The sequence below is a fragment of the Lonchura striata genome, chromosome 17, assembly GCF_050655825.1.
Source record: "Lonchura striata isolate lonStrDom1 chromosome 17, ASM5065582v1, whole genome shotgun sequence".
In the NCBI taxonomy this organism is placed as follows: Eukaryota; Metazoa; Chordata; class Aves; order Passeriformes; family Estrildidae; genus Lonchura; species Lonchura striata.
This window is the reverse complement of record NC_140719.1, coordinates 14,699,950-14,726,330: the sequence shown is the minus strand read 5'-3', so window position 1 is coordinate 14,726,330 and position 26,381 is coordinate 14,699,950. Positions and strand designations below refer to the sequence as shown.

The window sequence follows — 26,381 nt, the reverse complement described above, 5'->3', positions numbered from 1 at the left end:
GGCCGCTCTGGCTCCTCCCGCCCCGTCTCGGTGGTTTTGCCGGGCGCTGGCTGGGGGGCTGCAGTACCGCTCTCTGTCCACAAGGCGGCAGCACTGCCGCCCGCCACCGCCGGGAGCCGCCGCTCGCCTCGGGGCCGCGGGCGGGGCCGGCGGCAAAAAAGAACGGGCGCCGTCCCCTGCGGAATGTCCTCGGTAGCAAATGCCCCGAAACATCTCGCGCGGAAAAGAACGCAAACAAAAAAAACCCTGCCTCTAACCCAACAAGAACCAAAAGAAAAAACCTTTTCTTTTAAACTGCATTTCAATGTATTTTATTTTTGTATTTTTCATATTTATATTCACATTCGGATTTATAATTCGGATTTAAAGGCCGGCAGGGGAGGCAAGAGGGACGGGGCACAGAGGAGGGAGAGAGGGGTAATGGACGGAGCAGCGGGGCAGGGACAGGATAGGAAGGAGCCGGGTTTGGGGGGGACACGGAAACGGGGGAAAGAGAGGTAACTGAACACGGGCAGGAGGATGGAGCGGTAGAGAGAGGGACAGGAGGGGATCCCTCCCGGCGCCCCGCCCTGCCAGGGCTGCTGCGCTCGGCAGAGCTCGGCTCGGTTCGGCTGGACTCGGCAAAGCTCGGCTCCGCTCGCCTCCTCGGCCCCTTTCGGCCGCTTTCGGCCACGCTCGGCTATTCCCGCCCGCACCCGCCTCCATTCGCCCATTCCCACAGCTCGGCTCCCTCCGCCCGGCCCCGGCTCCCTCCGGCTCACACATTTCCTCAGGGCACCTCAGCACAGGGCACACAAACTGCAGTCCCTACAAGGCTTGCGGCTCTTTCAACACACACACACTTGCTCCTTTAGGACAAGAATAGTTACATCTAAAAGCAATTCCCTCATTTTGCATCTCCTTTTTATTTAACCTCCCCAAAATCCCATACATATCACAAAGAATGTGCAGTTCTGGTTCCCCCACCCTCCGTACCCTATTTGTACAAAGGACCTGGGCGCAGCACACACTCGAAATTCAACTGAATAAAGCCCGGCTTCAATAATCAGAACAACTGACGTTTGTTTACAAATTAGGTGCAGTTTTGTACGGTGCTGCGTGCCCTCAGAGCCAAGTCGAGGAAAAAGAGCTACAGCACTAGAACCTAAGTTTTAGCAGCCAAGTCATTTGTAATTTGTGCCATAAAGTAAACAAAGCATAACTACAGTATTATCTGCTGAAGTTCTCCACTGTGGGTTTCGGGTACAGCAGCACGTGCTTTACTCCCAGCAAAAGCTGCTCAGGTGGGGGGAGCCGGGAAGCCAAGTCTCTCCACTTTGTCTGAACACCATCTTCCAGGAAGGTACTGCTTCTTCTCTCCCAGGCTCCCTTCAGCAAAGTGGCAAATACAGAATCCGGTGCCACAGGAGGCTCTTGACTTACCTCCTTGTGGTTTTCAAACTGTTTAAAGCGAAACAAAAAGCAGAAGAGAAAAACAGTGATGAGTATGAAACAAAAATCTCTTCAGCTGCCTTTGTTTTGAGATGAGCTCTGAACTGAGGCTCTGGGAGCACAGGCGTGCAGTCCTGCTAGAACAGAGCTGCCCAGCAGTCTCCCCAGGGGCATCTGGAGTGTTCACACTGCTGAGCTTAGAAAAACTCACAAAACCCAGCCCAGGGGCCTGTGATCCTCCACCCACCTGGGGGAACTCCAGGCACTGTAAACAGAGGCCACAGCACACACCAGGCTCTGCTGTGCCCAGTGAGGAGTCTCTGTATGTGCCCTGAGCCCTGGTATCGCCTCCCAAACACCACAGAGACCTCTTGTGTCAACAGAGAAAAGCCCTGGAGCAAACGTGTGTCCCCAGCAGGATCAACAAGAGATGCAGAATTACCTCCTCAATAAAAACGCTGTTTCTGATGGAAATGTAACCTCTGTCGACTGCGAGGATTTCATAGGAATACTGGCTCAAGAATTCAGTGACTTCAGGGATTCCATACCACAGGTTCCTGGGACTGCTTGGGCATCCAGAGCCTATAGTATCGGTTAAACTGGTAGAGCTGAGGATAATTAGCAGCTTTCAGGGACTCAGGATCTTTGTCACAGAGATGGAACGTCAAGCAGGGAGCAAGGGGTTCTCTCGGAGGGTGCAGGAGGCCAGTGAAAACAGCACCAAGGGCCTCCACGACGTCTGCTCCTAGAAAAGCCAAATAAATTAAACTATTGACATGAGCACAGACACTGGGGCAACCTTCCTTACTTTGGGCCTTGCCAGCAGCCCACACAGCCTCATGCAGAAAAGAACTGAACGAGATCAAAAAGTGTTCCTAGTGACCTAGACAGGTGCTCCTGGCCGCTGAGGTACCTGAAAAACCCTCCAGACATCATCAGCTCTTGCTGAAGCAAATAATCCACCTTCACTGTGTTGTGCCAAAAACACGCCCGGCCCTTAACAGGGAGAGACCCTGCCAGGCACCGCCTCAGAGAAGAACCGAGCTGTACTGGGGGGACACACCCAGCCAACGTGTACAAGTTAAACAGAATTTTCTCTCAGAACTGGGACTTTCAGCACCCCCCAGGTGCTACTCGACTGCCACATACACACAGAGGGCTTCGTGAGGTGCTCTGGGGTTGGCCAGTCCTGCTCCAAGCCCTGCTGATGCCCCGGTGGTTTTAAGGATGTCCTCAAGGAGGTGGTAGAACCTCACAGTGTTTGCCCCTGGAGCTCAATTTCTGAAGTTTTCCTTGGGAAATGCATCCACTTCCTACTTAACAATGCAGACCCCTCTCCCTGCTCTCAGGAAGAGCTGCCCACAGGCACGGGAACCACCTTCCTCTCCTGATCGCCACGCTCTGCCCTTAAAACGCTGTTACTGAGGCCAGCTACTTCCAGACCAAGACTGTCCATGCAGGGACAGTGTCCCTTCTCTTCAGGGTCAGGGAAAAAGGGCAGAAGCACCTACAGAGCTTCAATGCCCCGCTTGAGCACAAAGCACCATGAATCTGAACCTCCTGCTGCTTGCAGGGAAGATAATAAAATGCCTCAAGGTAAAAAATGATAAATGGTAAAAAATTATTACAAGAGGGTAGAAGTGATGCTGCTTTCACTCCACTGCTAGAAATGACACATAAAACATAAAAAAAAACCCTGTACCTGTTCCGTTTTCAGACTGAAACAACAGCATATTCCTGGCTGCTCATGCAGCAGGGACAACAGCACTGAAGGGAAATGTTTGGATAATCACATCTTCATTGAAAGAGAACACAATTCCTTCATCTAAGCCATCACTGCCCTCCATCAGAACAGCCAGCACATCCACGACATCTAATAAGCGAAGGAAAAAATGTAAGCAGAGGATCCAGACTTACTGGGAAAACAACAGAGGTAGAATGCAACATTCCAGGAACACAAGGTAGCTTTTTAGTCACAAAAAAAAAGAAAAAAAAAAAAAACCACCCAAAAAAACCTAAAAAAAAACCCACCAAAAAACAAAAAACCCCAAAAAACCCCAAAGGCACATTTGCCAGGCAATACAAAGTTAGGGGCAGCACAAAAATCCCAGCTGTACTTCACTCTGCCTTTCAAAGCTGCTGTCCAGCACAGGTTGCCCACAGAAGCTGTGGCTGCCCCCGGATCCCTGGAAGTGTCCAAGGCCAGGCTGGACAGGGCTTGGAGCACCCTGGCATGGTGGAAGGTGTCCCTGCCCATGGCAGGGGTGGAATGGGACGAGCTTTAAATAAAGGTGCCTTCCCATCCAAACCCTTCTGGGATTCCACGATTCTGTGAGCAGCCCCAGGCAGAAGGGCTAAATTTCCATTGTGGTTCGGAAATGCTGCTGCAAGAGCACAAACAGATTTCAAATACTGTTCAAGTGGCACAACCACATCAAAAATTACGTCTGGGGGTAAAGTGGCAACTCTGCAATTCCAACCTCTGATAGCAAGGACACATGGAGGGCTGAATCCGGGGGGAGTTTGGGGTCCGAGTCGGGGTCGTCTTCATGAGCCACCAGCCTGGGGACCCAAAAATCGGGGGGAACCCCGAATTGGGGGAGGACCCAAAATTGGGGGGGTCCTGGGGGGCTCTGGAAGGTCTTTGCAGCATCCCAGGAGGAATTTTGGGAGTCCCAAGAGGGGGTTTGGGGAGTCATGAAGGGAATTTAGGGGGTCTCAGAGAGTTTTTGGGGGGTCCCAGGAGGAATTTTGGGGACCCTGATGGGAATTTTGGGGATCCCAGGGGGTGTTTTGAGGTCCTGGAGAGGTTTTTGGGGGGGTCTCAGGGAGTTTTTGGGGTCCCAGGAGAAATTTCAGGGGTCCTAAAGAGAAATTTGGAGGTCCCAGAAGGTGTTTTGGGGTGACAAATAGAATTTTGGGGGTTCAGGGGGTGTTTTGGGGTCCCGAAGGGAATTTTGGGGGTCCCAGTGGGGTTTTGGGGGCCCTGAAGGGAATTTTGGGCGTCCCAGGGGGGGGTTTGGAGTCCTGGGGAGAATTTTGGGTATCTCAAGAGGTTTTTGGGAGGAATTTTGGGGTCCCAAAGAGAATTTTGTGGGTCCTGGGGAGGGTTTGGGTCCTGAAGTAGAATTTTGGGGGTCCCAGGGGGTTTTGGGGGGTCCCAGGAGGAATTTCAGGGACCCTGATAGGAATTTTGGGGGTCCCAGCGGGGGTTTTGGAGTCCCAAAGGGAATTTTGGCCAACCCAGGGGGAGTTTTGGAGTCCTGGGGAGAATTTTGAGGGTCTCAGGGGGGTTTTGGGTGGAATTTTGGGGGTCCCGAGTGGAATTTTGTGGGTCCTGGGGAGGGTTTGGGGTTCTGAAGGGAATTTTGGGGATTTCTGGGAGTTTTTGGGGGGTTCCAGTAGGAATTTTGGGGTCCTGAAGGGAAATTTGGGGGTCCCAGGGGGGGTTTTGGGGTCCCAAAGGGAATTTTGGAAGTCCCAGGGGGGATTTTGCGGTCCTGGAGAGGTTTTTGGGTGTCCCAGGGGGCCTTGTGATGTCCTGGAGAGAATTTTGGGGGTCTCAGGGGGTCTTGGGGAGGAATTTTGGGGGTCCCAAGTAGAATTTTGTGGGTCCTGGGGGGGGTTTGGGGTCCTCAAGTGGATTTTGGGGGTCTCAGGGGGTTTTGGGGGGTCCCAGGAGGAATTTAGGGGTCCTGAAGGGAATTTTGGGGTCTCAAGGAGTTTTGGGGGGTTTCAGGAGGAATTTCGAGGACCCTGATGGGAATTTTGGAGGTCCCAGGCGGGTTTTTGGGGTCCCAAATGGAAGTTTGGGCGTTCCGGGAGGGGTTTTGGGGTCCCAAAGGGAATTTTGATGGTCTCAGGGGGGTTTTGGGAGGAATTTTGTGGGTCCCAACCAGAATTTTGAGGGTCCTGGGGGTGGGTTTTGGGTCCTGAAGGGAATTTTGAGGTCTCACGAAGTTTTTGGGGGGTCCCAGAAAGAATTTCGGGGACCCTGATGGGAATTTTGGGGCTCCCGGTGGGGGGTTTGGGGTCCCGAAGAGAATTTTGGGGGTCTCAGTGGGGTTTTGGGTCTCCCAGGAGGAATTTCAGGGACCCTGATGGGAATTTGGGGTGTCCCAGGGGGGCTTGTGGTGTCCTGGGGAGAATTTTAGGGGTCTTGGGGGTTTTTTGGGAGGAATTTTGGGGGTCCCGAGTGGAATTTTGTGTGTCCTGGGGAGGGTTTGGGGTTCTGACGGGAATTTTGGGGACTTCTGGGAGTTTGTGGGGGGTCCCAGGAGGAATTTGGGGTTTGTGAGAACCCCAGCCTTTCTCTGGGGTCTCATATGGTGGTGAAATTCCTCCTCCAACCCGTGCTTCCAAAGAAAAACTCCGCAGGCTTTAGCTGTTCAGTCTCAAGGCAGTTTATCGCTAGTTATCTAACAGATTATGTTCTTGGACTGCGGCTGTTTGATCAGCGGCCTGGGCAGAGGCACACACACCCTGACATCCTCTCTATCTGCTGTCTTCTTCGTCTCTCCCCCCGCCCAGGGCTGCTGCTATCTTTTATAAGATATATTACGTATTACATGTTTACAATTATTCTCCAGTACCTACTACCTACGTTGCCAAGTGTTTTTCTACTCTAAATGAATCTGTGAGTGCCAACATCACCCAGAACATGGAGGTAAGGAAAAAGAAGGAGGAAGAACAGGATCAGCCCACTTTCCTCCATCTTAGAACTCCTGACCCCCATGTACAAAGTGAAAACCCCCCTGGACATGTGCTAAAACCCCCTTGTACAATACTAAAAAAATTTCCCCTCTACTTTGTAATTACTTTTACTATACTATCTAACCCTTTGTGACTGCTTGTTCCACCTCCAAAGTTGGTAACTCATTCCATGGCTCAAACTCACAATCACAGCTGTTTCCAGCTGCCTGCCAGGGTCCCAAATGCTTCTGACCAAGGCCTGGAACCACTAAAAATATCTGAGAGACATTATGAGTTCCCACAGGGGTCCTGAAAAGAAATCTGGGGGTCCCAGGGGGGGTTTTGGGGTCCTGAAGGGAATTTTGGGTGTCCCAGGGGGTTTTTGGAGTCCTGGGGAGAATTTTGAGGGTCTCAGGGGAGTTTTGGGAGGAATTTTGGGGTCCCGAGTAGAATTTTGTGGGTCCTGGGGGAAGTTTTGAGGTCCCGAAGGGAATTTTGGGAGTCATAGGGGGAGTTTTGAAGTCCTGGGGAAAATTTTGAGGGTCTTAGGGGGTTTTTGGGTGGAATTTTGAGGGTCCCGAGTAGAATTTTGGGGGTCCTGGGGGGGAGGTTTGGGGTCCTGAAGTGAATTTTGGGGTCTCAGGAAGTTTTGGGGGGTCCCAGAAAGAATTTTGGGGACCCCGATGGGAATTTGGGGCTCCCGGGGGGGGTTTTTGGAGTCCGGAAGGGAATTTTGGGGGACCAGGGGGGGTTTTGGGGTCCCAATGGGAATTTTGGGAGTTCCAAGGGGGTGGGTTGGGGTCCGGAAGGGAATTTTAGGGGTCTCAGGGGGTTTTTGGGGGTACCTGGAGGAATTTCGGGGACCCTGATGGGAATTTTGGGAGTCCCAGGGGGGGTTTTGGGTCCCAAAGGCAATTTTGGGAGTCCCAGGGGGAGTTTTGGAGCACTGGGGAGAATTTTGGGGGTCTCAGGGGGTTTTTGGGAGGAATTTTGGGGGTCCTGAGTAAAATTTTGGGGGTCCTGGGTGGGGTTTTGGGTTCCTAAAAAGAATTCTGGGGGTTTCAGGGGGCTTTTGGGCGTCCCAGGAGGAATTTCAGGGGTCCTAAAGGGAAATTTGCAGGTCCTGAGGGGTGTTTTGGGGTCCCAATGGGAATTTTGGGCGTCCCAGGGGGGGTTTTGGAGTCCTGGGGAGAATTTTGGGGGTCTCAAGGTGTTTTTGGTAGAAATTTTGGGGGTCCCGAGTAGATTTTTGGGGGTCCTGGGGGGTTTTTGGGTTCCTGAAGAGAATTCTGGGGGTCTCAGAAGGCTTTTGGGCGTCCCAGGAGGAATTTTGGGGACCCTGATGGGAATTTTGCGGGTCTCAGGGTGGTTTTTGGGTCCCAAAGGCAATTTTGGGAGTCCCAGGGGAAGTTTTGGAGTCCTGGGGAGAATTTTGGGGGTCTCAGGGGTTTTTTGGGAGGAATTTTGGGGGTCCCGAGTAGAATTTTGGGGGTCCTGGGTGGAGTTTTGGGTTCCTAAAAAGAATTCTGGGGGTTTCAGGGGGCTTTTGGGGGTCCCAGGAGGAATTTTGGGGACCCTGATGGGAATTTTGCGGGTCTCAGGGTGGTTTTTGGGGTCACAAAGGGAATTTTGGGAGTCCCAGGGGGAGTTTTGGAGCACTGGGGAGAATTTTGGGGGTCTCAGGGGGTTTTTGGGAGGAATTTTGGGGGTCCTGAGTAAAATTTTGGGGGTCCTGGGTGGGGTTTTGGGTTCCTAAAAAGAATTCTGGGGGTTTCAGGGGGCTTTTGGGCGTCCCAGGAGGAATTTCAGGGGTCCTAAAGGGAAATTTGCAGGTCCTGGGGGGTGTTTTGGGGTCCCAATGGGAATTTTGGGCGTCCCAGGGGGGGTTTTGGAGTCCTGGGGAGAATTTTGGGGGTCTCAAGGTGTTTTTGGTAGAAATTTTGGGGGGCCCGAGTAGAATTTTGGGGGTCCTGGGGGGTTTTTGGGTTCCTGAAGAGAATTCTGGGGGTCTCAGAAGGCTTTTGGGCGTCCCAGGAGGAATTTTGGGGACCCTGATGGGAATTTTGCGGGTCCCAGGATGTTTTTGGGAGAAATTTTGCGGGTCCCAAATAGATTTTTGAAGGTCCTGGGGGGTTTTGGGGTCCTGAAGGGATATTCTGGAGGTCTCAGGGTGTTTTTGGGGGTTACAGGAGGAATTTTGGGGACCCTGATGGGAATTTTGGGGGTCTCAGGGGGGTTTTTGGAGTCCCAAAGGGAATTTTGGGCATCCTGGGGTGGGTTTTGCATTCCTGGGGAGAATTTTGGGGATCTCAGGTGGGGGGTTTTGGGAAGAATTTTGGGGGTCCCGAGTAAAATTTTGGGGTCCTGGGGGGGGTTTAGGGTCCTGAAGGGAATTTTGGGGGTCTCAGGAGGTTTTTGGGGATCACGATGAGATAAGTGGAAGATCATTTGTTCACTGTGATATGCTCGATTACCTTGGTTTGCATAAGAATGTACTGGTGTGTCTTTGAAATGCTTATTTGCTTACAAGGTGATAAGGAGGTTGAGATTAGAGTCCTGGGTGCATGTATCTGGTCTGCTTGCTGTATCTCAAAAGAAGAGACTTAGAAGCTATCACAACGACCAGACTCAGACTACATCTGGAGAGTCACGCCTGCAAGGAGAAGGGGGGGGATAAAAGGAAGGTTGGGACAGAACACAAAATGTTCTGCTATTTTCAATAAAATTGCTTTATTGGATTAAGACACTTCAAATTGCCGTGTCACAATTTATAACAACGAGAGGGTTTTGGGGTTCCGAATGGAATTTTGGGGGTCCCAGGGGGATTTTTGGGGCTCCTGAAGGGAATTTTTGGATTCCCGAGGCTGTTTTTGGGGGATCCCGTTGGGTTTCTTTGGTGGTCCCGGGGCTGTTTTTCGGGGATCCCGCTGGGTTTCTTTGGGGGTCCCGGGAGTGTTTTTGGGGTCCCCCTCTCACCAGTCCATGGCCGCTTCCACTCCCCGGTTCCCGGTCAGCGCCAGCGCCTTCGCCCTGCGGGACCGGGGGGCTCCCGGTTATTTTTGCAGGGGTCGCGGGAGGGGCCTGAGGCGTCCCGGGAGTCCCGGAGTCTCCGGGGCCTTTCCGTGTCTACCCCCGCCCCCCCACCCCCCCAATAATCCCATTCCCGGTCCCGGTGCCGTTACCGGGTCCACTCCGGCTGCTCCCGCCCGCCCTCCCCCGCTGTCCCCGGCACTCCTTCGGTGTCCCAGCGGTGCCGCCGCCCTCGCGCGCGCCGGGTCCCGAATCCCATCTCCAGCAGCGCCTCCAGGGCGAGCCCGGGCCCGGTCACACCGCTCGCCGCCATCACGGCGGCGCCGGGCTCGCGACACGTGGGGGACGGCGGCCGGCGCGACACAGAAAGGCAGAAACCGTTCCGGTACGGACAGCGGCCGGAGAGGGCCCGAAAAGAACGAATGCGTTCCAATACGGACGGCGGCCTCCGAGAGATAAAAAGCATCAACTGCGTTCTCGAACGGACGGCGTCCAGAGAGAGGCAAAAAGTCTAAACTGCGTTCTCGTACGGACGGCGGCCGTACAGGCACAAAAACCTAGAAATGCGTTCTCGTACGGACGGCGGCCGTACAGGCACAGAAAGCTTGAAATGCGTTCTCGTACGGACGGCGGCCGTACAGGCACAGAAAGCTTGAAATGCGTTCTCGTACGGACGGCGCTCGTACAGGGACAAAAAGTCTAAACTGCGTTCTCGTACGGACGGCGGCCGTACAGGCACAGAAAGCTTGAAATGCGTTCTCGTACGGACGGCGGCCGTACAGGGACAAAAAGTCTAAACTGCGTTCTCGTACGGACGGCGGCCGTACAGGCACAAAAACCTAGAAATGTGTTCTCGTACGGACGGCGGCCGTACAGGCACAAAAAGTCTAAACTGCGTTCTCGTACGGACAGCGGCCGTACAGGCACAGAAAGGCAGAAATGCGTTCTGGTACGGACGGCGGCCGTACAGGGACAGAAAGCTTGAAATGCGTTCTCGTACGGACGGCGCTCGTACAGGGACAAAAAGTCTAAACTGCGTTCTCGTACGGACGGCGGCCGTACAGGCACAAAAACCTAGAAATGCGTTCTCGTACGGACGGCGGCCGTACAGGCACAGAAAGCTTGAAATGCGTTCTCGTACGGACGGCGGCCGTACATGGACAGAAAGCTTAAAATGCGTTCTCGTACGGACGGCGGCCGTACAGGGACAAAAAGTCTAAACTGCGTTCTTGTACGAACGGTGGCCGTGCAGGGACAAAAAGTCTCAAATGCGTTGTCGTACGGCCAGCGGCCGGCGTGGGACAGGAAGCCGCTCGCGCCGCCGCTATCCTCGGCGCCGCGGAGCCGCCTCCAGCCCTCCCCTCACTCACAGACACCGCCCCGCTCGCCGCTCGCTCCCGCCTCTCACCCCTCCCGCCCCGTCTCGGTGGTTTTTGGGCCGCTCTGGCTCCTCCCGCCCCGTCTCGGTGGTTTTGCCGGGCGCTGGCTGGGGGGCTGCAGTACCGCTCTCTGTCCACAAGGCGGCAGCACTGCCGCCCGCCACCGCCGGGGGCCGCCGCTCGCCTCGGGGCCGCGGGCGGGGCCGGCGGCAAAAAAGAACGGGCGCCGTCCCCTGCGGAATGTCCTCGGTAGCAAATGCCCCGAAACATCTCGCGCGGAAAAGAACGCAAACAAAAAAAACCCTGCCTCTAACCCAACAAGAACCAAAAGAAAAAACCTTTTCTTTTAAACTGCATTTCAATGTATTTTATTTTTGTATTTTTCATATTTATATTCACATTCGGATTTATAATTCGGATTTAAAGGCCGGCAGGGGAGGCAAGAGGGACGGGGCACAGAGGAGGGAGAGAGGGGTAATGGACGGAGCAGCGGGGCAGGGACAGGATAGGAAGGAGCCGGGTTTGGGGGGGACACGGAAACGGGGGAAAGAGAGGTAACTGAACACGGGCAGGAGGATGGAGCGGTAGAGAGAGGGACAGGAGGGGATCCCTCCCGGCGCCCCGCCCTGCCAGGGCTGCTGCGCTCGGCAGAGCTCGGCTCGGTTCGGCTGGACTCGGCAAAGCTCGGCTCCGCTCGCCTCCTCGGCCCCTTTCGGCCGCTTTCGGCCACGCTCGGCTATTCCCGCCCGCACCCGCCTCCATTCGCCCATTCCCACAGCTCGGCTCCCTCCGCCCGGCCCCGGCTCCCTCCGGCTCACACATTTCCTCAGGGCACCTCAGCACAGGGCACACAAACTGCAGTCCCTACAAGGCTTGCGGCTCTTTCAACACACACACACTTGCTCCTTTAGGACAAGAATAGTTACATCTAAAAGCAATTCCCTCATTTTGCATCTCCTTTTTATTTAACCTCCCCAAAATCCCATACATATCACAAAGAATGTGCAGTTCTGGTTCCCCCACCCTCCGTACCCTATTTGTACAAAGGACCTGGGCGCAGCACACACTCGAAATTCAACTGAATAAAGCCCGGCTTCAATAATCAGAACAACTGACGTTTGTTTACAAATTAGGTGCAGTTTTGTACGGTGCTGCGTGCCCTCAGAGCCAAGTCGAGGAAAAAGAGCTACAGCACTAGAACCTAAGTTTTAGCAGCCAAGTCATTTGTAATTTGTGCCATAAAGTAAACAAAGCATAACTACAGTATTATCTGCTGAAGTTCTCCACTGTGGGTTTCGGGTACAGCAGCACGTGCTTTACTCCCAGCAAAAGCTGCTCAGGTGGGGGGAGCCGGGAAGCCAAGTCTCTCCACTTTGTCTGAACACCATCTTCCAGGAAGGTACTGCTTCTTCTCTCCCAGGCTCCCTTCAGCAAAGTGGCAAATACAGAATCCGGTGCCACAGGAGGCTCTTGGCTTAACTCCTTGTGGTTTTCAAACTGTTTAAAGCGAAACAAAAAGCAGAAGAGAAAAACAGTGATGAGTATGAAACAAAAATCTCTTCAGCTGCCTTTGTTTTGAGATGAGCTCTGAACTGAGGCTCTGGGAGCACAGGCGTGCAGTCCTGCTAGAACAGAGCTGCCCAGCAGTCTCCCCAGGGGCATCTGGAGTGTTCACACTGCTGAGCTTAGAAAAACTCACAAAACCCAGCCCAGGGGCCTGTGATCCTCCACCCACCTGGGGGAACTCCAGGTGCTGTAAACAGAGGCCACAGCACACACCAGGCTCTGCTGTGCCCAGTGAGGAGTCTCTGTATGTGCCCTGAGCCCTGGTATCGCCTCCCAAACACCACAGAGACCTCTTGTGTCAACAGAGAAAAGCCCTGGAGCAAACGTGTGTCCCCAGCAGGATCAACAAGAGATGCAGAATTACCTCCTCAATAAAAACGCTGTTTCTGATGGAAATGTAACCTCTGTCGACTGCGAGGATTTCATAGGAATACTGGCTCAAGAATTCAGTGACTTCAGGGATTCCATACCACAGGTTCCTGGGACTGCTTGGGCATCCAGAGCCTATAGTATCGGTTAAACTGGTAGAGCTGAGGATAATTAGCAGCTTTCAGGGACTCAGGATCTTTGTCACAGAGATGGAACGTCAAGCAGGGAGCAAGGGGTTCTCTCGGAGGGTGCAGGAGGCCAGTGAAAACAGCACCAAGGGCCTCCACGACGTCTGCTCCTAGAAAAGCCAAATAAATTAAACTATTGACATGAGCACAGACACTGGGGCAACCTTCCTTACTTTGGGCCTTGCCAGCAGCCCACACAGCCTCATGCAGAAAAGAACTGAACGAGATCAAAAAGTGTTCCTAGTGACCTAGACAGGTGCTCCTGGCCGCTGAGGTACCTGAAAAACCCTCCAGACATCATCAGCTCTTGCTGAAGCAAATAATCCACCTTCACTGTGTTGTGCCAAAAACACGCCCGGCCCTTAACAGGGAGAGACCCTGCCAGGCACCGCCTCAGAGAAGAACCGAGCTGTACTGGGGGGGGCACACCCAGCCAACGTCTACGAGTTAAACAGAATTTTCTCTCAGAACTGGGACTTTCAGCACCCCCCAGGTGCTACTCGACTGCCACAGACACACAGAGGGCTTCGTGAGGTGCTCTGGGGTTGGCCAGTCCTGCTCCAAGCCCTGCTGATGCCCCGGTGGTTTTAAGGATGTCCTCAAGGAGGTGGTAGAACCTCACAGTGTTTGCCCCTGGAGCTCAATTTCTGAAGTTTTCCTTGGGAAATGCATCCACTTCCTACTTAACAATGCAGACCCCTCTCCCTGCTCTCAGGAAGAGCTGCCCACAGGCACGGGAACCACCTTCCTCTCCTGATCGCCACGCTCTGCCCTTAAAACGCTGTTACTGAGGCCAGCTACTTCCAGACCAAGACTGTCCATGCAGGGACAGTGTCCCTTCTCTTCAGGGTCAGGGAAAAAGGGCAGAAGCACCTACAGAGCTTCAATGCCCCTCCTGAGCACAAAGCACCGTGAATCTGAACCTCCTGCTGCTTGCAGGGAAGATAATAAAATGCCTCAAGGTAAAAAATGATAAATGGTAAAAAATTATTACAAGAGGGTAGAAGTGATGCTGCTTTCACTCCACTGCTAGAAATGACACATAAAACATAAAAAAAACCCCTGTACCTGTTCCGTTTTCAGACTGAAACAACAGCATATTCCTGGCTGCTCATGCAGCAGGGACAACAGCACTGAAGGGAAATGTTTGGATAATCACATCTTCATTGAAAGAGAACACAATTCCTTCATCTAAGCCATCACTGCCCTCCATCAGAACAGCCAGCACATCCACGACATCTAATAAGCGAAGGAAAAAATGTAAGCAGAGGATCCAGACTTACTGGGAAAACAACAGAGGTAGAATGCAACATTCCAGGAACACAAGGTAGCTTTTTAGTCACAAAAAAAAAGAAAAAAAAGAAAAAAAAACACCCAAAAAAACCTAAAAAAAAACCCACCAAAAAACAAAAAACCCCAAAAAACCCCAAAGGCACATTTGCCAGGCAATACAAAGTTAGGGGCAGCACAAAAATCCCAGCTGTACTTCACTCTGCCTTTCAAAGCTGCTGTCCAGCACAGGTTGCCCACAGAAGCTGTGGCTGCCCCCGGATCCCTGGAAGTGTCCAAGGCCAGGCTGGACAGGGCTTGGAGCACCCTGGCATGGTGGAAGGTGTCCCTGCCCATGGCAGGGGTGGAACGGGACGAGCTTTAAATAAAGGTGCCTTCCCATCCAAACCCTTCTGGGATTCCACGATTCTGTGAGCAGCCCCAGGCAGAAGGGCTAAATTTCCATTGTGGTTCGGAAATGCTGCTGCAAGAGCACAAACAGATTTCAAATACTGTTCAAGTGGCACAACCACATCAAAAATTACGTCTGGGGGTAAAGTGGCAACTCTGCAATTCCAACCTCTGATAGCAAGGACACATGGAGGGCTGAATCCGGGGGGAGTTTGGGGTCCGAGTCGGGGTCGTCTTCATGAGCCACCAGCCTGGGGACCCAAAAATCGGGGGGAACCCCGAATTGGGGGAGGACCCAAAATTGGGGGGGTCCTGGGGGGCTCTGGAAGGTCTTTGCAGCATCCCAGGAGGAATTTTGGGAGTCCCAAGAGGGGGTTTGGGGAGTCATGAAGGGAATTTAGGGGGTCTCAGAGAGTTTTTGGGGGGTCCCAGGAGGAATTTTGGGGACCCTGATGGGAATTTTGGGGATCCCAGGGGGTGTTTTGAGGTCCTGGAGAGGTTTTTGGGGGGGTCTCAGGGAGTTTTTGGGGTCCCAGGAGAAATTTCAGGGGTCCTAAAGAGAAATTTGGAGGTCCCAGAAGGTGTTTTGGGGTGACAAATAGAATTTTGGGGGTTCAGGGGTTTTGGGGGCCCTGAAGGGAATTTTGGGCGTCCCAGGGGGGGGTTTGGAGTCCTGGGGAGAATTTTGGGTATCTCAAGAGGTTTTTGGGAGGAATTTTGGGGTCCCAAAGAGAATTTTGTGGGTCCTGGGGAGGGTTTGGGTCCTGAAGTAGAATTTTGGGGGTCCCAGGGGGTTTTGGGGGGTCCCAGGAGGAATTTCAGGGACCCTGATAGGAATTTTGGGGGTCCCAGCGGGGGTTTTGGAGTCCCAAAGGGAATTTTGGCCAACCCAGGGGGAGTTTTGGAGTCCTGGGGAGAATTTTGAGGGTCTCAGGGGGGTTTTGGGTGGAATTTTGGGGGTCCCGAGTGGAATTTTGTGGGTCCTGGGGAGGGTTTGGGGTTCTGAAGGGAATTTTGGGGATTTCTGGGAGTTTTTGGGGGGTTCCAGTAGGAATTTTGGGGTCCTGAAGGGAAATTTGGGGGTCCCAGGGGGGGTTTTGGGGTCCCAAAGGGAATTTTGGAAGTCCCAGGGGGGATTTTGCGGTCCTGGAGAGGTTTTTGGGTGTCCCAGGGGGCCTTGTGATGTCCTGGAGAGAATTTTGGGGGTCTCAGGGGGTCTTGGGGAGGAATTTTGGGGGTCCCAAGTAGAATTTTGTGGGTCCTGGGGGGGGTTTGGGGTCCTCAAGTGGATTTTGGGGGTCTCAGGGGGTTTTGGGGGGTCCCAGGAGGAATTTAGGGGTCCTGAAGGGAATTTTGGGGTCTCAAGGAGTTTTGGGGGGTTTCAGGAGGAATTTCGAGGACCCTGATGGGAATTTTGGAGGTCCCAGGCGGGTTTTTGGGGTCCCAAATGGAAGTTTGGGCGTTCCGGGAGGGGTTTTGGGGTCCCAAAGGGAATTTTGATGGTCTCAGGGGGGTTTTGGGAGGAATTTTGTGGGTCCCAACCAGAATTTTGAGGGTCCTGGGGGTGGGTTTTGGGTCCTGAAGGGAATTTTGAGGTCTCACGAAGTTTTTGGGGGGTCCCAGAAAGAATTTCGGGGACCCTGATGGGAATTTTGGGGCTCCCGGTGGGGGGTTTGGGGTCCCGAAGAGAATTTTGGGGGTCTCAGTGGGGTTTTGGGTCTCCCAGGAGGAATTTCAGGGACCCTGATGGGAATTTGGGGTGTCCCAGGGGGGCTTGTGGTGTCCTGGGGAGAATTTTAGGGGTCTTGGGGGTTTTTTGGGAGGAATTTTGGGGGTCCCGAGTGGAATTTTGTGTGTCCTGGGGAGGGTTTGGGGTTCTGACGGGAATTTTGGGGACTTCTGGGAGTTTGTGGGGGGTCCCAGGAGGAATTTGGGGTTTGTGAGAACCCCAGCCTTTCTCTGGGGTCTCATATGGTGGTGAAATTCCTCCTCCAACCCGTGCTTCCAAAGAAAAACTCCGCAGGCTTTAGCTGTTCAGTCTCAAGGCAGTTTATCGCTAGTTATCTAACAGATTATGTTCTTGGACTGCGGCTGTTTGATCAGCGGCCTGGGCAGAGGCACACACACCCTGACATCCTCTCTATCTGCTGTCTTCTTCGTCTCTCCCCCCGCCCAGGGCTGCTGCTATCTTTTATAAGATATATTACGTATTACATGTTTACAATTATTCTCCAGTACCTACTACCTACGTTGCCAAGTGTTTTTCTACTCTAAATGAATCTGTGAGTGCCAACATCACCCAGAACATGGAGGTAAGGAAAAAGAAGGAGGAAGAACAGGATCAGCCCACTTTCCTCCATCTTAGAACTCCTGACCCCCATGTACAAAGTGAAAACCCCCCTGGACATGTGCTAAAACCCCCTTGTACAATACTAAAAAAATTTCCCCTCTACTTTGTAATTACTTTTACTATACTATCTAACCCTTTGTGACTGCTTGTTCCACCTCCAAAGTTGGTAACTCATTCCATGGCTCAAACTCACAATCACAGCTGTTTCCAGCTGCCTGCCAGGGTCCCAAATGCTTCTGACCAAGGCCTGGAACCACTAAAAATATCTGAGAGACATTATGAGTTCCCACAGGGGTCCTGAAAAGAAATCTGGGGGTCCCAGGGGGGGTTTTGGGGTCCTGAAGGGAATTTTGGGTGTCCCAGGGGGTTTTTGGAGTCCTGGGGAGAATTTTGAGGGTCTCAGGGGAGTTTTGGGAGGAATTTTGGGGTCCCGAGTAGAATTTTGTGGGTCCTGGGGGAAGTTTTGAGGTCCCGAAGGGAATTTTGGGAGTCATAGGGGGAGTTTTGAAGTCCTGGGGAAAATTTTGAGGGTCTTAGGGGGTTTTTGGGTGGAATTTTGAGGGTCCCGAGTAGAATTTTGGGGGTCCTGGGGGGGAGGTTTGGGGTCCTGAAGTGAATTTTGGGGTCTCAGGAAGTTTTGGGGGGTCCCAGAAAGAATTTTGGGGACCCCGATGGGAATTTGGGGCTCCCGGGGGGGGTTTTTGGAGTCCGGAAGGGAATTTTGGGGGACCAGGGGGGGTTTTGGGGTCCCAATGGGAATTTTGGGAGTTCCAAGGGGGTGGGTTGGGGTCCGGAAGGGAATTTTAGGGGTCTCAGGGGGTTTTTGGGGGTACCTGGAGGAATTTCGGGGACCCTGATGGGAATTTTGGGAGTCCCAGGGGGGGTTTTGGGGTCCTGAAGGGAATTTTGGGCATCCCAGGGGGAGTTTTGGAGTCCTGGGGAGAATTTTGGGGGTCTCAGGGGGTTTTCGGGAGGAATTTTGGGGGTCCCGAGTAGAATTTTGTGGGTCCTGGGGAGGGTTTGGGGTCCTGAAGGGAATTTTTGGGTCTCAGGGAGTTTTTTGGGGGGTCCCAGGAGGAATTTTGGGGACCGTGATGGGAATTTTGGGGGTCCCAGGGGGGTTTTTGGAGTCCCAAAGGGAATTTTGGGGGTCCCAGGCGGGGTTTTGAGGGTCCCAAAGGGAATTTTTTGGTCTCTGGAGTTTTTGGGGGGTCCCAGGAAAAATTTCGGGGTCCTGAAGGGAATTTTGGGAGTCACAGGGGGGGTTTTGGAGTCCTGGGGAGAATTTTGGGGGTCTAAGGGCTTTTTTGGGAGGAATTTTGGGGGTCCCAGGTAGAATTTTGGGGGTCCTGGGGAGGTTTTATTGTCCCGAAGTGAATTTTGGGGTCTCTGGGAGTTTTTGGGGGGTCCCAAGAGGAATTTTGGTGACCCCGATGGGAATTTTGGGGGTCCCAGGAGGGTTTTGGAGTCCGGAAGGGAATTTTGGGAGTCCCAGGGGGGGTTTTGGAGTCCTGGGGAGAATTTTGATGGTCTCAGGGTTTTTTTGGGAGGAATTTCGGGGGTCCTGAGTAGAATTTTGGGGGTTCTGGGGGTGGGTTTGGGGTCCTGAAGGAAACTTTGGGGGTCTCAAGGAGTTTTGGGGGGTCCCAGGAGGAATTTCGAGGACTCTGATGGGAATTTTTAGGGGTCCCAGGGGGGGTTTTGGAGTCCCGAAGGGAATTTTGGGCATTCCAGGGGGGGTTTTGGAGTCCTGGGTGGAATTTTGAGGGTCCTGGGGGTACGTTTGGGGTTCTGAAGGGAATTTTGGGGTCTCACGAAGTTTTTGGGGGGTCCCAGGAGGAATTTCCGGGACCCTGATGGGAATTTTGGGGGTCTCAGGGGGTTTTGGGGGGTCCCATGAGGACTTTCGGGGTCCTGAAGGGAATTTTGGGGTGTCAAGGAGTTTTGGGGGGTCCCAGGAGGAATTTCGGGGAGTCTGATGGGAATTTTGAGGGGTCCCAGGGGGGGTTTTGGAGTCCTGGGGAGAATTTTCAGGGTCTCAGGGTTTTTTTGGGAGGAATTTTGGGGGTCCCGAGTAGAATTTTGTGGGTCCTGGGGAGGGTTTGGGGTTCTGAAGGGAATTTTGGGGGTGTCTGGAAGTATCTGGGGGGTCCCAGGAGGAATTTTGGGGTCCTGAAGGGAATTTTGGGGGTTCTAGGGGGGGTTTTGGGGTCCCAAAGGGAATTTTGGGCGTCCCAGGGGGTTTTTGGGGGTCCCAGGAGGAATTTCCGGGTCCTGAAGGGAATTCTGGGGCTCCCAGGGGGGCTTTGGGGTCCCAAATGGAATTTTAGGCATTCCAGGGAGAGGTTTGGACTCCTGGGGAGAATTTTGAGGGTCTCCGGGGGTTTTTGGGGGGAATTTTGGAGGTCCCGAGTAGAATTTTTAGGGTCTTGGGGGAGGTTTTGGGGTCCTGAAAAGAATTTTGGGGGTCTCACGAAGTTTTTGGGGGTCCCAGAAATAATTTTGGTGACCCTGATGGGAATTTTGGGGGTCTCAGGGGGTTTTGGGGGGTCCCATGAGGAATTTTGGCGTCTTGAAGGGAATTTTGGGGTCTCAAAGAGTTTTGGGGGCTTCCCAGGAGGAATTTTGGGGACCCTGATGGGAATTTTGTGGGTCCCAGGGGGGTTTTTGGGGTCCCTAAGGGAATTTTGGGCGTTCCAGGGCCGTCCCGGTGGTTTTGGGGTCGCGCTGGCTGCGGGGCTGCAGTACCGCCCTGTGTCCACAAGGTGGCAGCATTTGTCAAGTGAGTCCGCGACAAGATGGCGGCCCGTGGGGACCTTGATGGTGACAGGCGTCTTTTGCCTATGCCTGTCGGCTCCCGCCAAAAACCCGCACGCTCGCGGCGCTGCTGACCCCACAGCCCGTGTGCACGGCATCGTAACCGCCGCGGAAAATCCCGTCGCGGGGCGCCGGCGGTGCGGGCAATTCAGGCAGTGTAAAAAAACAGACACGGGTCCTCGAATTTCAACGTCCTCGTTTTCGCGCCCTCTCGAGAAGGTCAAGCGAGTCCGCGCCAAGCCACTCCCAAGATGGCGGCCGCGGGCGGCGGGCTGCAGTGCCGCTCTCTGCCCACACGGTGGCAGCACTGCGCCGTCAGCAGCGAATGCCCCAAAGATCCGCGCGGGAAAGAACGGAACAAAAAACCTGCCTCTGACCCGATAGGAAGCAAAAGAAAAAACCTTTCCTCTTAAACTGTATTTCAATAGAGTTTATTTTTACATTTTTCACATTTATATTCACATTCGGATTTTTAATGTATATTTATATATAATTGTATTTTCATAATTCCTTACATTTATTCCATTTATTATATTTTATTATATTTTAGATTTTATACATATCTTAATAGATTGCTTACATATTTCTATAGTTAGATTTAGAGTTCTAAAAGGTTTATATTGATTAAAATAAAAACCTGACTCTATCCAAGTAAAAATCTTTTTAAAAAAACCTTTATTTAAACTCCATTTAAATTTATTTCTATTTTTCGCATTTATAGTCAAATTTACATTTTAAATGTAGATTGATGTAAGGTGCTATTTATAGTCTATCTCTTCCTAATACTATTTTTATTTCTATTTTATATTTTTATATATATCTGTATACATTGAATATATATTTCCATATTTAGAACAATATCAAAATAAAATGTATATTCATATTTTTTCCATTAATGCCCTGCCTCTAACCAAATAAAAACAAAAACAAAAACAAAAAAATCTTTCTATAAACAATACTTGAATATATATTGAATACACCATGCATTACAAATTGCAGGGGAAATGGATTCCCTCATGATTTGAACACAAGAAATAATGGAAAAGGAAGCTTTTTCCCACAATTTAAACCCCTTTTCTCTCCATAACCCCTCTTTTTTCTGGGAGAGCTGTGGAAGGTCTGGGGGTTCTAAGGAGGGACTGACACAATAAAAGGGGAAAGTTGAAAGCTCTCCCGTGGAACCCCACATGCTGCCCGGCCTGCTCAGGTGCTGCCCCTTGGCAAGAGGGCTCTTCCCTCGGGATTTTCTCAAAGGGATGCTCGTGCCCGGGTGGGTCCGGCTGCTCCCCGATCCCTGCTGGATGTTCCAGCCATAGCTCCTGGAGGGACACTTGGGATACCCCTGTTAGCCCCTCTGGATTAGCAGCTCCCTGTGCAGGTGTGCCCAGGTAGCTGCACTGAAAGCAGCTGCTCACACGGGGAGCTGCTACACCTAGGAGTGGGGGATGAGGTGAAGAAAGGTCCTGTGGGGTGTTCCCTCCCCTACACAGCCCTTTGCCAGACCCTTCAACAATGCGGTGCCAGATTTTCATTGCCAAGATAATTAACAGTCTTTCCCCTGGCCAAACAGGAATTGTGCTTCCAAAATTGCAAACAGTGAATGATTTCTTGCAGACACCAGCTGCCAACACCAGGAACTCTCACTGCCTTTGGAGAGCAGCACGCCTCCAGTGAACACACATCAACACACAGGGAGGGTGAGGTAGGTTTTACACGGAAAAAGGGCAGAGGTCGGGTCACAAGGCCTGTGGCCCCAGGTGACTTTCTACATCTTTTTGTTCTGAATGGCACAGGATTTATCCAGCAGCAAAACTGCTGACAGCAAGAATTCTGCCTGTCCTGGAAGAGACAAGGACCTCCTCAAAATTAACATCAGGAAGTGAAGAGGGAGAGCCATGTTTCACACAGAATAGGGCCAGCGACAGAGTCCAAGAGCCAGAAGCCATGAAAAAAGGGTTGCCCTTTGGAAATCTGAATGGAGAAGGATGTGTTGTGGACCCAAGCTGCTTTCATGTCGATGAGGGGTTGCCTTGATGAACCCAAGCAAAAATCGAAAACTGACTTCAGGAACCGGGACTGGCGAGCATGCTTTCCTAGAGAAAAGAGCTGGACTTCACGCAGAGCACCATGCGGTCCTGGGTGGGCAGCTGAGTGCAGGAAATATGAACATAGAAAAATACAATCCAGGCCCAAACCGCACCCACCTCAAACTTGTGCTGCCCTGATAGATCCAAGGGAGCCCTACAAACTGACATCAAGAACCTGGACTGCTGAATTTTCTTTCCCAGGGAAAATGGAAAAAGGATGTGCCCAGGGGACCCTGGCCCTGACTGCCAAGAATTCTTATATCGAAGGATGGAGCCCACACCGAAGTTGTCCCCACCTCAAACTTGTGCTGCCCTGATACACCCAAGAGAACCCTACAAACTGACATCAGGAACCTGGATTGCTGAGTTTTCTTTCCCAGGGAAAATGGCCAAAGGATGTGCCCAGGGGCCCCTGGCCCTGGGCTGGGGCCTCACTGCAAAAAATCCTTATATCAAAGGATGGAGCCCAGACCGAAGTTGTCCCCACCTCAAACTTGTGCTGCCCTGATAGACCCAAGGGAGCCCTACAAACTGACAACAGGAACCTGGACTGCTGAGTTTTCTTTCCCAGGGAAAATAGCCAAAGGATGTGCCCAGGGGCCCCTGGACCTGGGCTGGGCCCTGACTGCCAAAAATCCTTCTATCGAAGGATGCACCCCACACCGAAGTTGTCCCCACCTCAAACTTGTGCTGCCCTGATAGACCCAAGGGAGCCCTACAAACTGACATCAGGAACCTGGACTGCTGAGTTTTCTTTCCCAGGGAAAATGGCCAAAGGATGTGCCCAGGGGCCCCTAGCCCTGGGCTGGGACCTCACTGCAAAAAATCCTTATATCAAAGGATGGAGCCCAGACCGAAGATGTCCCCATCTCAAAATTGTGCTGCCCTGATAGACCCAAGGGAGCCCTACAAACTGACATCAGGAACCTGGACTGCTGAGTTTTCTTTCCCAGGGAAAATGGCCAAAGGATGTGCCCAGGGGCTCCTGGCCATGAGCTGGGCCAGCACTGCAAAAAGTCCTTATATCGAAAGATGGACCCCAGACCGAAGTTGTCCCCACCTCCAACTTGCGCTGCCCTGATAGACCCAAGGGAGCCCTACAAACTGACATCAGGAACCTGGACTGCTGAGTTTTCTTTCCCAGGGAAAATGGAAAAAGGTTGTGCCCAGGGGCCCCTGGCCCTGACTGCAAAAAATCCTTATATCGAAGGATGGACCCCACACCGAAATTGTCCCCACCTCAAACTTGTGCTGCCCTGATAGACCCAAGGGAGCCCTACAAACTGACATCAGGAACCTGGACTGCTGAGTTTTCTTTCCCAGGGAAAATGGAAAAAGGATGTGCCCAGGAGCCCCCGGCCCTGGGCCCGTGGCCCTGACTGCAAAAAATCCTTATATCGAAGGATGGAGCCCACACCGAAGTTGTCCCCACCTCGAACTTGTGCTGCCCTGATAGACCCAAGGGAGCCCTACAAACTGACATCAGGAACCTGTATTGCTGAGTTTTCTTTTTACAGGGAAAAGGGACAAAGCTTTTGCCCAGGGGCCCCTGGCCCTGGGCTGGGCCCTGACTGCAAAAAATCCTTATATCGAAGGATGGAGCCCAGACCGAAGTTGTCCCCACCTCAAACTTGTGCTGCCCTGATACACCCAAGGGAGCCCTACAAACTGACATCAGGAACCTGGACTGCTGAGTTTTCTTTCCCAGGGAAAATGGCCAAAGTATGTGCCCAGGGGCCCCTGGACCTGGGCTGGGACCTCACTGCAAAGAATCCTTATATCGAAGGATGGAGCCCAGACAAAAATTGTCCCCACCTCAAACTTGTGCTGCCCTGATACACCCAAGGGAGCCCTACAAACTGACATCAGGAACCTGGATTGCTTAGTTTTCTTTCCCAGGGAAAATGGCTGCAGGTCCTGAAGGGAACAAAAAGGGCTCCCGGCCCTTGCCTCTCTTCTCTAACATTTCCCAAAAGGCATCGCAGTCCCGGAAGAGGCGTTTGTCATGCAGCCTGCCAAAATAAAGTCCTGTATAATCCTAGCTCTGCCTTTTTTTTTAACGTGTTCTTACTTCCTATTTATGTAATCGCAGAAAGCAAGGAAAGAATAAATGTGTCTGGTTCCCACTATTGCTCTGTGCAGGCATTTTTAAAGGCTGCTGTAGTTCTATCCTCTTTTTCCACTCCAAGCTTGACTTTTCCCCTCCTTTTTCAATGTCTGCTGCTTTGGGTTTCCTGGCAGGGCTGGGTTCCTCGGCAGGGGTCTTAGGAGTTGGTGCAGATTCTGCTTTTTCCGAAGGTGTATCAAAGTGTGCTGGCAAAAGGATTGTTTTCTCCAGGAAAAAGCTTTCTCTCAATGACCATCAATGCATGTATGTGTTTTAATCGTGTAACCAGGTGGATTAAGAAAAGCCGACACCTGTAGCAGAGTTTTGTTGGATCTGTGTCTGTGAGAAGCTGGCTGTGTGCTGGAGAGGGAGAGACCAAGAGATGCTGTTGGAGAGTGGCAACAGTGGCAGGTGTGAGCTGTTAAGTTGATGAGGGCTCAGAGCAGCCACAGGTGTCAGCTGCTAACTTGATGAGGGCTCAGAGCAGACACAGGTGTGAGCTGTTAAGATGATGAGGAAGAGGGGCGGGTCCCTCAGGGGGGAGGTTATTTAAGGGCGAGGCTTTGCCTCATCCTCCTTTTGCATGGAGCTGCTGGAGAAGAGTTTATGGGGGGCTCCCAGGGCTGTCTCATGGAAGGAGGGTGAGTACTTTGAACAGGGTTTGGGGGATCACCTGGGCACATCCTTTGGCCATTTTCCCTGGGAAAGAAAACTCAGCAGTCCAGGTTCCTGATGTCAGTTTGTAGAGCTCCCTTGATTGTATCAGGGCAGCACAAGTTTGAGTTGAGGACAACTTCGGTCTGGGCTCCATCGTTCCATATAAGGATTTTTAGCAGTCAGGGCCAGGGGCCCCTGGGCACATCCTTTGGCCATTTTCCCTGGGAAAGAAAACTCAGCAGTCCAGGTTCCTGATGTCAGTTTGTAGGGCTCCCTTGGGTCTATCAGGGCAGCACAAGTTTGATGTGGGGAGAACTTTGGTCTGGGCTCAATCCTTCGATATAAGGATTTCTTGCAGTCAGGTCCCAGCCCAGGGCCCGGGGCCCCTGGGCACATCCTTTGGCCATTTTCCCTGGGAAAGAAAACTCAGCAGTCCAGGTTGCTGATGTCAGTTTGTAGGGCTCCCTTGGGTGTATCAGGGCAGCACAAGTTTGAGGTGGGGACAACTTCAGTCTGGGCTCCATCCTTCGATATAAGGATTCTTTGCAGTCAGGGCCAGGGGCTCCTGGGCACATCCTTTTTCCATTTTCCCTGGGAAAGAAAACTCACCAGTCCAGGTTGCTGATGTCAGTTTGTAGGGCTCCCTTGGGTCTATCAGGGCAGCACAAGTTTGAGGTGGGGACAGCATTGGTCTGGGGTGCATCCTTCGATATAAGGGTTTTTTGGAGTCAGGGCCAGGGACCCAGGGCCAGGGGCCCCTGGGCACATCCTTTGGCCATTTTCCCTGGGAAAGAAAACTCAGCAGTCCAGGTTCCTGATGTCAGTTTGTAGGGCTCCCTTGGTTGTTTCAGGGCAGCACAAGTTTCAGGCGGGGACAACTTTGGTGTGGGGTCCATCCTTCGATATAAGGATTTTTGGCAGTCAGGGCCCAGCCCAGGCCCAGGGGCTCCTGGGCACATCCTTTTTCCATTTTCCCTGGGAAAGAAAACTCAGCAGTCCAGGTTCCTGATGTCAGTTTGTAGGGCTCCCTTGGGTCTATCAGGGCAGCACAAGTTTGAGGTGGGGACAACTTCGGTGTGGGGTCCATCCTTCGATATAAGGATTCTTTGCAGTCAGGGCCAGGGGCCCCTGGGCACATCCTTTTTCCATTTTCCCTGGGAAAGAAAACTCAGCAGTCCAGGTTCCTGATGTCAGTTTGTAGGGCTCCCTTGGGTCTATCAGGGCAGCACAAGTTTGAGGTGGGGACAACTTTGGTGTGGGGTCCATCCTTCGATATAAGGATTCTTTGCAGTCAGGGCCAGGGGCCCCTGGGCACAACCTTTTTCCATTTTCCCTGGGAAAGAAAACTCAGCAGTCCAGGTTCCTGTTGTCAGTTTGTAGGGCTCCCTTGGGTCTATCAGGGCAGCACAAGTTTGAGGTGGGGACAACTTCGGTGTGGGGTCCATCCTTCGATATAAGGATTTTTTGCAGTCAGGGCCAGGGGCCCCCGGGCACATCCTTTTTCCATTTTCCCTGGGAAAGAAAACTCAGCAGTCCAGGTTCCTGATGTCAGTTTGTAGGGCTCCCTTGGGTCTATCAGGGCAGCACAAGTTTGAGGTGGGGACAATTTCGGTGTGGGGTCCATCCTTCGATATAAGGATTCTTTGCAGTCAGGCCCCAGCCCAGGGCCAGGGGCCCCTGAGCACATCCTTTTTCCATTTTCCCTGGGAAAGAAAACTCAGCAGTCCAGGTTCCTGATGTCAGTTTGTAGGGCTCCCTTGGGTCTATTAGGGCAGCACAATTTTGAGGTGGGGACAACTTCGGTGTGGTGTCCATCCTTCGATATAAAGATTTCTTGAAGTCAGGGCCAGGGGCCCCTGGGCAAATCCTTTGGCCATTTTCCCTGGGAAAGAAAACTCAGCAGTCCAGGTTCCTGATGTCAGTTTGTAGGGCTCCCTTGGGTGTATCAGGGCAGCAGAAGTTTGAGGTGGGGACAACTTCGGTGTGGGGTCCATCCTTCGATATAAGGATTCTTTGCAGTGAGGCCCC

The 26,381-nt window shown here is 52.4% G+C and overlaps 2 protein-coding genes across 6 annotated transcripts in view; both read right to left on the bottom strand.

Annotated features, from left to right (window-relative positions):
- Positions 1–295: 295 nt before the first annotated feature.
- Positions 296–9,783, bottom strand: LOC144248545 (uncharacterized). 5 transcript variants are annotated; one of them, XR_013341832.2, is made up of 6 exons: positions 9,547–9,778; positions 9,100–9,153; positions 3,912–8,776; positions 3,134–3,304; positions 1,874–2,176; positions 296–1,440 (listed from the first exon to the last, which is right to left on the bottom strand). XR_013341832.2 is itself a non-coding variant. In XM_085556446.1 (6 exons), the coding sequence occupies exons 1-3, from the start codon at positions 9,464–9,466 to the stop codon at positions 8,752–8,754; spliced, it is 240 nt and encodes a 79-aa protein (XP_085412572.1). In that variant the 5' UTR covers positions 9,467–9,538; the 3' UTR covers positions 296–1,440; positions 1,874–2,176; positions 3,134–3,304; positions 3,912–8,751. The 5 variants fall into 5 exon arrangements, 2 of the variants coding, with proteins under 2 accessions (XP_085412572.1, XP_085412571.1); XM_085556446.1 differs by lacking the exon at positions 9,547–9,778 and adding an exon at positions 9,306–9,538; XR_014949244.1 differs by having other exon boundaries at positions 3,912–9,153; positions 9,547–9,774.
- A 1,101-nt stretch (positions 9,784–10,884) lies between these two features.
- LOC110477696 (uncharacterized) overlaps positions 10,885–26,381 on the bottom strand; it is a gene marked incomplete at its 5' end in the record, with an annotated part of 211,793 nt that continues 196,296 nt past the window's right edge. Inside the window, 3 exons of the mRNA XM_085556459.1 lie at positions 10,885–12,029; positions 12,463–12,765; positions 13,724–13,894. The remainder of the gene's footprint in view (positions 12,030–12,462; positions 12,766–13,723; positions 13,895–26,381) is intronic.